This window comes from Procambarus clarkii, chromosome 68 (genome assembly GCF_040958095.1).
Source record: "Procambarus clarkii isolate CNS0578487 chromosome 68, FALCON_Pclarkii_2.0, whole genome shotgun sequence".
NCBI classification, from domain to species: domain Eukaryota; kingdom Metazoa; phylum Arthropoda; class Malacostraca; order Decapoda; family Cambaridae; genus Procambarus; species Procambarus clarkii.
The window spans coordinates 15,131,225-15,145,244 of record NC_091217.1 but is presented as its reverse complement, the minus strand read 5'-3'; the positions used below and the strand labels follow the sequence as shown (position 1 = coordinate 15,145,244).

Below are 14,020 nucleotides of genomic sequence, written 5' to 3'. Positions count from 1 at the left end.
GACACATAATGTATCACTGGTGTGCGAGCTGTCATACTGGTCTGAGTGTGACACAATGTATCACTGGTGTGCGAGCTGTCATACTGGTCTGAGTGTGACACATAGTGTATCACTGGTGTGCGAGCTGTCATACTATCTGAGTGTGACACATAATGTATCACTGGTGTACGAGCTGTCATACTGGCCTGAGTGTGACACATAGTGTATCACTGGTGTGCGAGCTGTCATACTGGTCTGAGTGTGACACATAATGTATCACTGGTGTGCGAGTTGTCATACTGGTACAGAGGGTAGATGTGTTTCTCCCTTCCAGTCAGTGTCCGGACCACACACTCGTCGATGAACCAGCATCATAAAGTTGATTCCCTTGCGAAAATTTCACTAAATATGAACAATGTTGAGCAGAATCTTTAGGGACCTATTTGATAACTCAAGATTCTGCTCAACAGTGTAATTAGACAATAACTCTTAAATGAATTTGAAAAAGCAGAATACTGTAAACAGGAACTAGCAGGTTCATTGTTGTTTACAGTGTGGTGTGTCAAACAAAACAGGTGTATGGGGCGAATAAAAAAATCTATAGACTAACAGATTTTGTCACAGCTGGAATACGACTTATCTCTGGTAGTTCGACTTGTATAGGGATCTGAATGATGTAAAGTGTACAGTGTGTGGACAAAGTCAGGAACACACACTTGAGCATTACATCTTAGAGAAATAGTCATGACAAGTGATGTAACATTACATCACTTAAAATGAGACAAAGTTCAGCCATTTACAGATAAATCTAAACTTACGCAGCATGAAATGGCAAACCATCTTATTAATTGGCATTAAATATGTTAAATCCTTGCACTGTATCCAAGTTTCGCTTCCAGTAAATAAATGACTTATGAGATTAAGGAGCAAGCAGTGTAGTGTGGATAATAATAACAGCATCTTTCCTATGACTCCTGAAATACCTTCAAACGTAAAGCAGTTATTTATTAGAGAAAAGACTTAGCATTAATGTATAATGCTCAGTTGTAAATACATAGCTATTGAAATTTCAAAAAATCTAACTAGCTGATATTATAATTACAAGTTGTGCAAGATAGATGTAATTATTAATGTAATAATCTCTGTTGAGATCTGATAAAGACCTTTTGAGCTCTCTGTAATACTTTTTGCTCTATGGCTCACGAGATGAGTATCGGGTGCACAATAAGCCGCTTTCGGCGGCAAAAATCAATCGATAAGCCGGATAACTATCACCTCAGAGCAGTTCAGTCTCATGTAAGCCTTTCCCTAACCCTGAGTTACTATAGAGTCCTAGAGTCTACCCGCAATGCTATGTGTCTTAGTGGCTTTGCAAGGATGTAAGAACACCAGTGATATATACTCTCACGAAATCAATGTACCTTCGTGTATCAATAAATAAATAAATAAATAAATAAATAAATAAGGTGCTGTTATGTGTAAGTCAGTTATGAGTAATACTCTAAGTTTTTCTTACTACTGTCAATGTATAAATAGGAATGAGTTAGTTTGATGAAACAGCTGGTAATATAATTAGTTTCACTATCTAATAAAAAAAACAAAATCTAATAGTATAGAGTATTATTTAAAGAAAAACAAAGAGCATTTTCTATAATGGTAGCAATACAAATAAATGGAATAGAGCTACCAATGGTAACGTTGATAGTGGTGATAATAATAAGAACAATGCAGGTAATGGTGTTTATGTCATACAGTATAATGATTGCAATTTATCACATGTTGCAGAGACTGGTCGTGGTTTATTGAAAAAGAGTTGATGAATAGAAAAAAGCAGTAGCAAAATTGGACAGGAATAATGTTATATATCCATTGTTGAGATTTTTATCATAGGATGGAATGTAATAACAGTCGAATTGTATACAACTGCTCATATGTAGAAGAGAAACGCCTAATAGAAAAAATAATATTCAACAGATTCAGTAAAGGACAAAATATATGTTATAGTAAAGTGAGAATATAACCATAATTAACATAAAACCATAAAAACTAGGATTAACCATAAAACTATTGTATAGGAGGCAACACTAACTAATCTCATTAATTCACATAAGTACTGATATCCAGAGTAGGGATAATGACTCCGCGGAACCCTGCCCACAGTTCCTAGAAATCAGGATAACTGAGCATTCTTCTGGAACTTGAACATTCCTTGGCGAGTCCCCAGGAAGCATCACAACATGTGATGATGGAGGACAAGTGAGGCGCTCTGCCAGATTTATAAACGCAAACTCTTAGATTATTCTTCAGTACGTTGTATACAGCACCTTGAGAATGATTGTAGGTAACAACCGAAAATTTGGTTTGTAATACACTTACATAAAGTTGGTGTTTTCTTCCCCTTCATTGAAGCACTACAGCATTATAGAAGGTTCTTAATATATTTTCTGAGATACCTGTACATTTTTTTTTTACTGTTATATAATAATACATTTTCAGAGTGAATTGGAAATGGGATTATGTAGGGTGGAGAGTAAGAGAAATGGAGGAGAGGGATGAAATGGGGGGATCCTTGGGGATGGGGTAATGGGGGACACGGGGTGAAGAGCAGGAAGAGGGGGAATAGTGGACAGTGGGGCGAAGCAAATGGGTACCCGGGCGCATCCGGGTACCTATTCTAAATGTATATCAAGTGAAATGTTTCTGTCCAAAGTTGGAGAGGAGGAAAGATAGTGGTGAGAGGGAGGAGTGGTAAAGTGAGAAAGAATGGGACAGAGGAGGGGGAAGGGGGGTGGGTATAGGGGGGGGAGGGGGGAAAGAAGAGTGGTAGAAGGTGGCGTGGGTGACCATCGGACTACCCCCGGCACCGCCGGGGATCCCATCAAGTGACCTATAAAGAAAGAGCTATGAATTATTTCCACGTAGAGTGTTAAACATATGAAGATTTAATTCCTTCTTGATTATTTTGAAGATTATTTATAAATGTTATACTCTGGCATCTTCAGGAAAGACGGAGTTGTGCTATGAGGTGGCGGTGCCAATTAGATCCTCATTCTTCTCCGGCTCACTACACGTGTTTGGCAGTGTCGGTGGTGCCAAGATCAACCGGACTGTTGGGCTTAGCCTGACGACCTACAGGAGCAATACTTACATCCAGACAGACAAGTACCTGTATAAACCAGGCCAGAATGTTAAGTTCAGACTCCTTTCTGTCACAGGAGTCTTCCTCAACGTCTCTACTGACCCGGTGAGTTACTTCAACAACTCAGTCAATGAGTGAAGGGACGACGACGTTTCGGTCCGTCCTAGACCATTCTCAAGTCGATTGTGATTATCAATCAACTTGACAATCAACTTGAGAATGGTCTAGGACGGACCGAAACGTCGTCGTCCCTTCACTTTCTAGTATGTTGTCTGGTCAACATATTTCAATCACGTTATTGTGACTCATCATCTGAAGTCAATGAGGCTAAAGCCGCCTCCGTCATGTGTGCCATGTAATAAAGAATTATTTCATCTGTAACTGAGAAATAAAATATTGTCAGAGAAAACTAAACTAAGTAAAAATAGTTCTGAAGTGCAACTAAATATACCAGCTTATATAAGAAGATTTTAAGCTAACCGGAACATGACATGAAAGAAAGTTTGAGGAAATTTTCAGAAACTGGAAAATTATGCTCTAAATTAGATGGAAATTATCATTACTGATAAAAACATTTGAATATATGTGCATGACTAAAACTATATATATATATATATATATATATATATATATATATATATATATATATATATATATATATATATATATATATATATATATATATAAAAAGTTTGTGAGGGTACCACCTCTGGTGCCAATGTGGGGACCCATAGCCTCGGAGAAGAAAATAAAAAGTATTCAGAGGAGACCTTGTGGTCTCTCACTGAACACTAATATTATCTTCTCCTACCACCCCCATTCTTTTGTATGTACACATATATATTTACTTTATTTGAACTTTGTTACAAAAAAGGAGTTACATATGGGTTACAAAGATGGTTGTCATAGGTTGTCGAGTTCCTCCAGCTCCTCGGATGGCGGGCAGGAACCCTGGATGCAGTGCGCATTTCCCCTCTGTATCGCCACACTCAGGCGCTGGAAAAGAAAGCTTGCAGCTCTCGGGTCCCTTGTTGTTTCAATGAGCCTAGAACCCAGTTCCTTCAAAAAACTGGTAGCACTTTTACCCCAGGCGTCGAGCGTCTCAGAAGCAATGGGGACAAAATTGTAGTGGTGATCCAGTTCTCTATACTTACGGGATTTGGCTGCTTCCCTGTGGGTGGCAGCGCCACCTGGTTGTGCAACACTGAGGTTAATGTAGGTGTTAGCCAGGGTTGATACGCACGTGTAGTCCCATACCAACTGCTTGCCATTCTTCCAGGGGTTCACTGTGATACCATCCGGGCGACCAATAAGAGCATCAGAGTTACGGGGCGTTAGGTAACGGGGCTCTCTTTCAGCTGGGCATCCAGCTGTAGTGAGGCTCCTCTTGATGATGTCGTTAACTTCACTGTGCCTCGAGTGCCATCCCCCTGTGCTTTGGCAGAGTAGGCCGTGGTGACCGTACCTGTCAGCCACCACCTCGCCGCAAATACACCTATATCTGGTGTGGATTGGGGCAGCAAGGCGGAGGGCCACAGCAATTCGGAGGGCGTGTGGTGTGAGACGCGTGCCAGTTGCCGACATTGGGGTTGCTAACAGGAAATCCCCTGCATGTGGTGCTGCTACTGCTGTGAGGCGAGCAATGTCGTGTTGTGTTGTTGCAGCACCCAGGCACTCTGCAGCAACTTGGTCTACAATGGGACCATCCCAGCTGGATTGCTTGTGGGATTTTGGGGATGGTGGTTGAGGTGATTGGCCTGCACGAGAGGCCCACTCTGTGGCACAGCGTGTAAAATTGGGATCATGTACACCTGCCAGCTGATGTAAGTGGGCAGGTAGAATTTCCTTCACAAGGTCGTCGGATGCTGATAAGGAGGACAGGAAGGCTGGAACAGCGATTTGCGTTGCTGTTCGAACTCCGAGGCCCCCAAGTCTTACGGGAAGAGAGGCTTGTTTCCACTGTAGGTCATCGAGAGAGAGGTTAAGGGCTTTTTCTAGCATTGATTTCAGTAACCGGTCATACTCACTTAGTTTTTGGCTACTGTAAGATGGTGAACACCTCAGAAAGTAGGTTAACCTGGGGAGGGACAGACATCTGGTGATGAGGTAGAGTGCATCATGAGCATCAATATCCTCAATCCTCCCATCCATCCTCTTAAGGTCGGCGATTTTCTTATCAAGGACCTCATCGATGGCTTTCAACCCCAGGGGAGCTCCTAGGAGTGTGCTGTCTTCAGGTTTAGTTTTATGGATATTTGGCAGAAGACCCTCTATTCTCTCTACGATGCCCTGGTTGGAACATATTATTTCACATTTAGAAGGGTTCAGGGTGAGGCCTAAAACTGCACCTTGCTCCTGGATTTTTCTGATGTCCTCCAGGAGGGAGTCTTGGGAACCAGCTAGGGTACCATCATCCAAGAACCAGATGTTAAGCTCGCTGGACAGGACCTCTGTGACTTGTTTGATGACTAAGCAGAAAAGGAGAGGAGCGAGGGGGTCACCCTGTTGGACGCCTTCTCGCGAGTCAATTTCATGTTCGCCAAAAAGTAGCTTAAGATCCATACTGTAGCATGAATGTACAAAAGGGTAGAGGGAAGGGAAATGACTATGAACCGCACGGAGTACAGCATCCCTCCTATATATATATATATATATATATATATATATGTGTGTAGGCTGGTATAATATATATATATGTATATATATATTATTAAATATGACCGAAAAAGTAAGATTAATAATTCTAACACGAATTTTCTCAATCTTTCGTACATTTCGTTTCACTGTTGGAGGTAAATCAAAAATCAATTCTCCAAAATTCATTTTTATTTATTTTTATTTATTTACTTTTTATTTATTTTTATTTATTTTTATTTATTTACACAACTATATTCTACCCACCTCAAGACTCCGCTCCAATATAGAAGCATCAAGAAATATGGACCAATAGGCTTTCTACAAACACTTCTATTCAATATCCATTGTTTCGTGTTCTGTCTTGTGTTGATGAAATTAATACCCTATTAATACTCTTGTTCTGTCTTGTGTTGATGAAATTAATACCCTATTAATACCACACCTTGTTCTGTCTTGTGTTAATGCCACATCACCCCTTCCACCTCACTCAAATGTAGATATAAAATCGGAGATGCGTAAGTTCTATTCAGTTGTGTATTGGTGAACTAAAGTGTTTGAAAATGTAATAAGTTTTACGAAACGCGCTCGTGTCGCGTCAGACTAGAAATAAAAATTAATTTTGGAGAATTGATTTTTGATTTACCTCCAACAGTGAAACGAAATGTACGAAAGATTGAGAAAATTCGTGTTAGAATTATTAATCTTACTTTTTCGGCCATATTTAATAATATGTCTACAGGAAAGACTGCTACCAAAATATACTAATATATGTATATATATATATATATATATATATATATATATATATATATATATATATATATATATATATATATATATATATATATATATATATATATATATGTGTGTGTGTATATCACGAAAATAAACACGTGATTAAGAATGTGACAATGTCAGACCACGGAGGAAAAATGAAACAGGAAATTTCCTTAAGTACTTTCGTATATTAAATACATCTTCAGAAGGAAGATGTATTTATCATCTCCTTCTGAAGATGTATTTAATATACGAAAGTACTTAAGGAAATTTCCTGTTTCATTTTTCCTCCGTGGTCTGATATATATATATATATATATATATATATATATATATATATATATATATATATATATATATATATTTATGTATATTCATATTTAAATATAATATATATACTTATATTATGTAAACATTGTTTTTAACTTGTTATCCAAAAAGGTCAGTCTTATTTAGTGTAGTATGATAACTGAGTCGTTTCCAATAGTATAATTACAATTATTTGAACAATGGGAAACGCATATAAATCCTTAAACTTTTAGTGAGAAACTGACAATTTTCATTAATATTTTAACAGTAGGTACTCACAAACTGAAGCAAATATGTTATAAATTTACCTTGTTTCACAGATAATTACCTAACAGATGCATTATAGTAATAAAATAGTTGCTCTGTGCATTTATTAATAATATAGGTAACTAAATCGATGTTACTAATGTGTTGGTGGGTGACAGTACCCGGAGGTGTGGGTGGAGACGCCCGCCCGAACACGCATCGCCCAGTGGAAGAACGTCAACAACACCGCCGGACTCCTCCATCTCGACTTCGACCTCGCTGACGAGCCCGAGAAGGTGAGATAATGAGGGGTGGGATGGGTGAGAGGAAAGGTGGGAGGGTAAGAGGTAATTAGTTTGGGAGAGAAGGTGAGAGTGAGAGATAGGGTGGACGGGAGGAAAGGTGCGATATGGATAGAGAGGTGTGAAACAGAGGAACTGGCAGTGACAAGGAAAATAGACCGTAAAAAGCGACACTCGTGCAGTATAAAGTGGTTGCGAGAGAATGTGTAAAGAAATGGGATAAAATGCTCTTGCTAAATCTCTCTTTCCCATCGTGGTCAGTTATACTCGTCACCTTCAACGGGACTGAGACGATTTCTTCTAAAAATCACATTAGAGAAGCCCATGACATCACCCTAAGAAGTGAAATGCTGAATAAAAAACACTTACATATTAGACAAAACCCTAGATGTTAAAAAATTACAAATTCTTGGTGCCCCTCCACATTAAAATCGAATAACCAACCCTAAATACTCAAATAACGGAACTATTCACTTTACTAACCATGAGAATGAGAACATGACTGGAACGCGAGAGCCGTTCCAGTCATGTTCGGACAGTAACGATGACGTTACTGCCCAAAACGCTACGCCCACTTCACTTGACTATTCTTTGTATGTATGGGTAATAGACCCATGCCTCTTACCTTTATTCCTGACGCCTCACCTAATTATATGTACCTGACTTCCCAGCAGCATAAATCCGATAAGTTCTCTCCTATCTCTTGAGTTCCTGAATCATGCAGTGGCCACCCTGAAGCCATCAACACAGCCACTCTCCTGGTCAACAAAGGTGTCCAGCAGCTGGACACCCTCATAAAGACTGTGAAGCAGTATCCTCCCCCACGATAACAGCTTGATGGTTAAATGCAACCTCAGAACACTGGGAAAAAAAAAAAAAAAAAAAACTTACGGGCTATTCATGCCCGTGCCACCTCTTGGGTGGCTTAATCTTTATCAATCAATCAATCAATCCTATCTCTAGGAAACCTTCAATAGTTATTCCAGTGCGGCAAGTCATCTAATTTCTAACGAAAACAACGCAACTTCTCCGGGGAACTACAACTGAACTACAAGAGTAGTGACTTTGTTCTTAGATTTATGCACTTCCTGGATGCTAATTACCAATGTCAATAGAACAAATTATTGTTTTAAGAACAATATTTTTGTGAACACCACGAAATGCTCACAATTTTTTTGTTTTAATATTTTAAAGGTGAGCAGTGCAGCGGTAAAGGGTCCTGAGGATTCAGCTGAATTCCAGGATGCTTTGGTTTTAGTTTAAAACTAGGTATAATAGACAAGAAAGACAGGGGTCATAGCTTTAAATAACCGGCAGCTAGAAAGGCGGTAACCATGAGCCAAAACTCGTTTCTTCAAGCATAAATAGGTGAGTACAAATTGGTGAGTATTTGTACTCACAAATACACACACACACACACACACACACACACACACACACACACAACAACATGGCAGTTAACACTAAAATTGAGAGGGCAGCCTCTGCTGCCTGTAGAAATAGATCCCACCTGCTCATCATGAGGGACTTCAATCACGGCAGGATTGATTGGGAGAACAAGGAACCGCATGGAGGCAAGGATACGTGGAGAGCCAAACTACTGGAGGTGTTGACTAGAAACTTCTTAACCCAGCATGTCAGAGAACCCACAAGGATGAGAGGAAATGACGAACCAGCGAGACTCGACCTGGTCTTCACCCTGAACGACTCTGACATAAGAGAAATCGGTTTTGAGGCCCCACTAGGAATGAGCGACCACAGTGTATTGGTGTTTGAGTACCTGATTGAAGAAGGGTTATTGAACTCGAGGAGGGATACCGAAAGCAAAAGGTTAGCATACCGAAAGGGAAACTATGAGGAGATAAGAAAATTCCTAACAGATATAGCATGGGAAACAGAGCTCAGGGATAAGACGGCCCAAGATATGATGGACTACATCACGCAAAAATGCAAGGCCGCAGCAAACAAGTTTGTCCCAGTCCAAAAGGGAAACAGTGAAATGAAGATGAGAAACCCATTGTTTAATCAGACATGTAGGCTAGCTAAGCAGCAAAGTAAAAGGGCATGGAGAAACTATAGGAATACCAGGACACTGGAGAGCAGAGAAAGATACCAGAATGCCAGGAATGAATATGTCAGGATGAGAAGAGAGGCAGAAAGACAATACGAAAATGACATCGCAAGCAAGGCAAAAACTCAGCCTAAATTGCTGCATAGCCACATCAGGAGCAAAACAACAGTAAAGGAACAGGTTATGAAATTAAGGATAGGGGCAGAAGGATTCACTACAAACGACAAGGAAGTGTGTGAGGAACTGAATAAGAAATTCCAAGAGGTCTTCACCTTAGAGCAAGGAGAAATCCCAGAGATAAGAGAGGGAATAGCTAACCAGGAACCACTGGAAGAGTTTGAGATTACCAGCGGGGAAGTAAGGAAGTGTTTACTAGAGTTGGATGTGACAAAGGCTATAGGCCCAGATAGAATCTCCCCTTGGATACTAAAGGAAGGAGCAGAAGAACTGTGCCTCCCACTCTCCATAGTGTATAACAAATCACTGGCAACAGGGGAACTGCCAGAAATTTGGAAAGCAGCTAACGTAGTCCCGATATACAAGAAAGGGGATAGACAGGAGGCACTGAATTACAGGCCAGTGTCCCTAACTTGCATACCATGCACGATGATGGAGAAGATTGTGCGAAGAAAGCTAGTGGAGCACCTGGAGCGAAAGAACTTTGTAACACAGCATCAACATGGATTCAGGGATGGCAGGTCCTGCCTCACAGGGTTACTTGAATTCTACGACCAGGCAACAAAAATAAGGCAAGAAAGAGAAGGGTGGGCAGACTGCATATTTTTGGATTGTCAGAAAGCCTTTGATACAGTGCCACACAAGAGGCTAGTGAAAAAACTGGAGATGCAGGCTGGAGTGAAAGGGAAGGTACTCCGTTGGATACAGGAGTACCTAAGTAACAGGAGACAACGAGTCAGTGTGAGGGGGTGAGGTCTCAGATTGGCGAGACGTTACGAGTGGAGTACCGCAGGGGTCGGTCCTTGGACCTATACTGTTTCTGATATATGTAAATGATCTCCCAGAAGGTATAGAATCGTTTCTCTCAATGTTTGCCGATGATGCAAAAATTATGAGGAGGATTGAAACTGAGGACGATAGTAAGAGGCTACAAGATGACCTAGACAGACTGAGTGAATGGTCCAACAAATGGCTGTTGAAGTTCAACCCGAGTAAATGCAAAGTAATGAAAATAGGCAGTGGAAATAGGAGGCCAGATACAGGATACAGAATAGGAGATGAAGTACTTAATGAAACGAACAGAGAGAAAGATCTAGGAGTTGATATCACACCAAACCGGTCTCCTGAAGCCCACATAAAGAGAATAACGTCTGCGGCATATGCGAGGCTGGCTAACATCAGAACAGCCTTCAGGAACCTGTGTAAGGAATCATTCAGAATCTTGTACACCACATATGTAAGACCAATCCTGGAGTATGCGGCCCCAACATGGAACCCGTACCTTGTCAAGCACAAGACGAAGCTGGAAAAAGTCCAAAGGTATGCCACTAGACTAGTCCCAGAACTAAGAGGCATGAGTTACGAGGAAAGGCTGCGGGAAATGCATCTTACGACACTGGAAGACAGAAGAGTAAGGGAAGACATGATCACAACCTATAAAATCCTCAGAGGAATCGACCGGGTAAACAAGGATAAACTATTTAACACTGGTGGGACGCGAACAAGGGGACACAGGTGGAAACTGAGTACCCACATGAGCCACAGAGACGTTAGAAGGAACTTTTTCAGTGTCAGAGTAGTTAACGGATGGAATGCATTAGGCAGTGATGTGGTGGAGGCAGACTCCATACACAGTTTTAAATGTAGATATGATAGAGCCCAGTAGGCTCAGGAATCTGAACACCAGTTGATTGACAGTTGAGAGGCGGGACCAAAGAGCCAAAGCTCAACCCCCGTAAGCACAAATAGGTGAGTACAAATAGGTGAGTACACAGGCAGTTGTAGCTGGTAAGGTGCTCCAGTGGATAAGCGAGTACCTGAGCTTCCTATTGCAGAGAGTTACGGTGAGGGGTGAGACCTCAGATTGGCGTGAAGCCACCAGTGGAGTCCCACAGTGCTCTGTGCTCGGTCCTATCTTGTTTCTGATATATGTAAATGATCTCCCGGAGGGTATAGATTCATTTCTCACAATGTTTGCGGACGATGCCAAAATTAAGAGAAGGATTAAGACAGAGGAGGACTGCTTGGGGCTTCAAAAAGACCTAGACAAGCTGAAGGAATGGTCAAGCGAATGGTTGTTAGAGTTTAACCCAAGCAAATGTAATGTAATGAAGCTAGGTGTAGAGAGCAGGAGGCCAGTTACAAGGTACCATCTGGGAGATGAAATACTTCGAGTCAGAGAAAGAAAAAGACTTGGGGGTTGCTATCACGCCAGACCTGTCTCCTGCAGCTCATATCAAGAGGATAACATCAGCGGCATATGCCAGGCTGGCCAACATAAGAACGGCATTCAGAAACTTGTGTAAGGAATCATTCAGAACTTTGTATACCACATATGTTAGGCCAATCCTGGAGTATGCAGCCCCAGCATGGAGTCCATATCTAGTCAAGGATAAGACTAAACTGGAAAAGGTTCAAAGGTTTGCCACCAGACTAGTATCCGAGCTGAGAGGTATGAGCTACGAGGAGAGACTACGGGAATTAAACCTCACTTCGCTGGAAGACAGAAGAGTTAGGGGGAACATGATCACCACATTCAAGATGCTCAAGGGAATTGATAGGGTAGATAAAGACACTCTATTTATCACAAGGGGCACACGCACTAGGGGACACAGGTGGAAACTGAGTGCACAAATGAGCCACAGATATGTTTGAGAGAACTTTTTTAGTGCCAGAGTGGTTGACAGATGGAATGCATTAGAAAGTGATGTGATGGAGGCTGACTCCATACACAGTATCAAGTGTAGATATGATAGAGCCCAGTAGGCTCAGGAAACTGTACACCTGTTGATTGACGGTTGAGAGGCGGGATCAAAGAGCTAAAGCTCAACCCCCACAAGCACAACTAGGTGAGTACACACACACACACACACACACACACACACACACACACACACACACACACACACACACACACACACACACACACCTGCGGCCTCTGCGGCTTGTAGAAATAGATCCCATCTGTTCGTCATGGGGGACTTCAATCATAGAAGGATAGACTGGGAGAACAAGGAACCGCTTGGTGGTGAGAGTACGTGAAGAGCTAAACTATTGGAGGTGGCGACAAGAAACTTCTTAAGCCAGCATGTCAGGGAACCCGCAAGGATGAGAGGAAACAATGAACTAGCGAGACTTGACCTAGTCTTCACTATGAACGACTCCGACAAATGGGATATCGGTTTCGAGGCCCCGGTGTAGGAATGAGCGAACACAGTGTACTGACGTTTCAGTATCTGGTTGAAGAAAGGATAAGGAAATCGAGGAGGGGAACTGAAAACAAAAGGTTGGCATTTAGAAAGGGAAACTATGAGGAGATAAGGAAGTTTGTAATACACATAACATGGGAAACTGAGCTCAGAGGAAAGACGGCCCAAGACATTATGGACTACATCACCCAGAAGTGTTAGGAGGCAGCAGACAAGTTTGTCCCGGTCCAAAAGAATAACAACGAAACAACGAAATGAATGAGAAACCCATGGTTTAACCAGAGATATAAGCTAGCTAAGCAACAAAGTAAAAGGGCGTGGAGAAACTATAGAAACAACAGGACACTCGAGAGCAGGGAAAGACACCAGAGTGCCAGGAATGAATTTGTCAGGTTGACAAGAGAGGCAGAAGGGCAATACGACAATGACATTGCAAGCAAGGCAATGACTCAACCTAAATTACTTCACAGCCACATCAGGAGAAAAACAACAGTAAAGGAACAGGTAATGAAATTGAGGATAGGAGCAGACAGTCACTACAAACGACAAGTGTGCAAGGAACTGAATAAGAAATTCCAGGAGGTCTTCACATTAGAGCAAGGGATAAGAGATAAGAGAGGGAATAGTTAACCAGGAACCACTAGAAGAGTTTGAGATTGCCAGTGGGGATGTAAAAAACTCTTGCTAGAGTTGGATTTGACATAGGCTATAGGCCCAGATGGAATCTTCCCATGGATACTGAAGGAAGGAGCAGAAACACTGTGCCTGCCACTCTCCAAAGTGCATAACAAATCACTGGTAACAGAGGAATTGCCAAAAATTTGGAAGACTACTAATGTAGTCCCGATATACAAGAAGGGGGATAGACAGGAAGCACTGAACTACAGGCCAGTGTCCTTACATTGCATACCATGCAAGCTGATGGAGAAGATTGTGCAAAATAGCTAGTGGAACATCTGGAGCGAAAAAACTTTGTAACACAGCATCAACATGGATTCAGGCATGGCAAGTCCTGCCTCACAGGGTTTCTTGAATTCTACGACCAGGCAACAAAAATCAGGCAAGAAAAACAAGGGTGGGCACACTGCATATTTTTGGATTGCCAGAAAGCCTTTGATACAGTACTGCGCAAGAGGCTAGTGAAAAAGCTGGAGATGCAGGCTGGAGTGAAAGG

General features: G+C 41.5%; 1 protein-coding gene across 1 annotated transcript in view; it reads left to right on the top strand.

Moving 5' to 3' along the window:
- The window catches only part of LOC123774736 (murinoglobulin-2), a 308,702-nt gene that overhangs the window by 56,007 nt on the left and 238,675 nt on the right, over positions 1-14,020 (top strand). Inside the window, 2 exon segments of the mRNA XM_045769279.2 lie at positions 2,982-3,223; positions 7,267-7,383. Coding sequence (XP_045625235.2) covers positions 2,982-3,223; positions 7,267-7,383 — 359 coding nt within the window.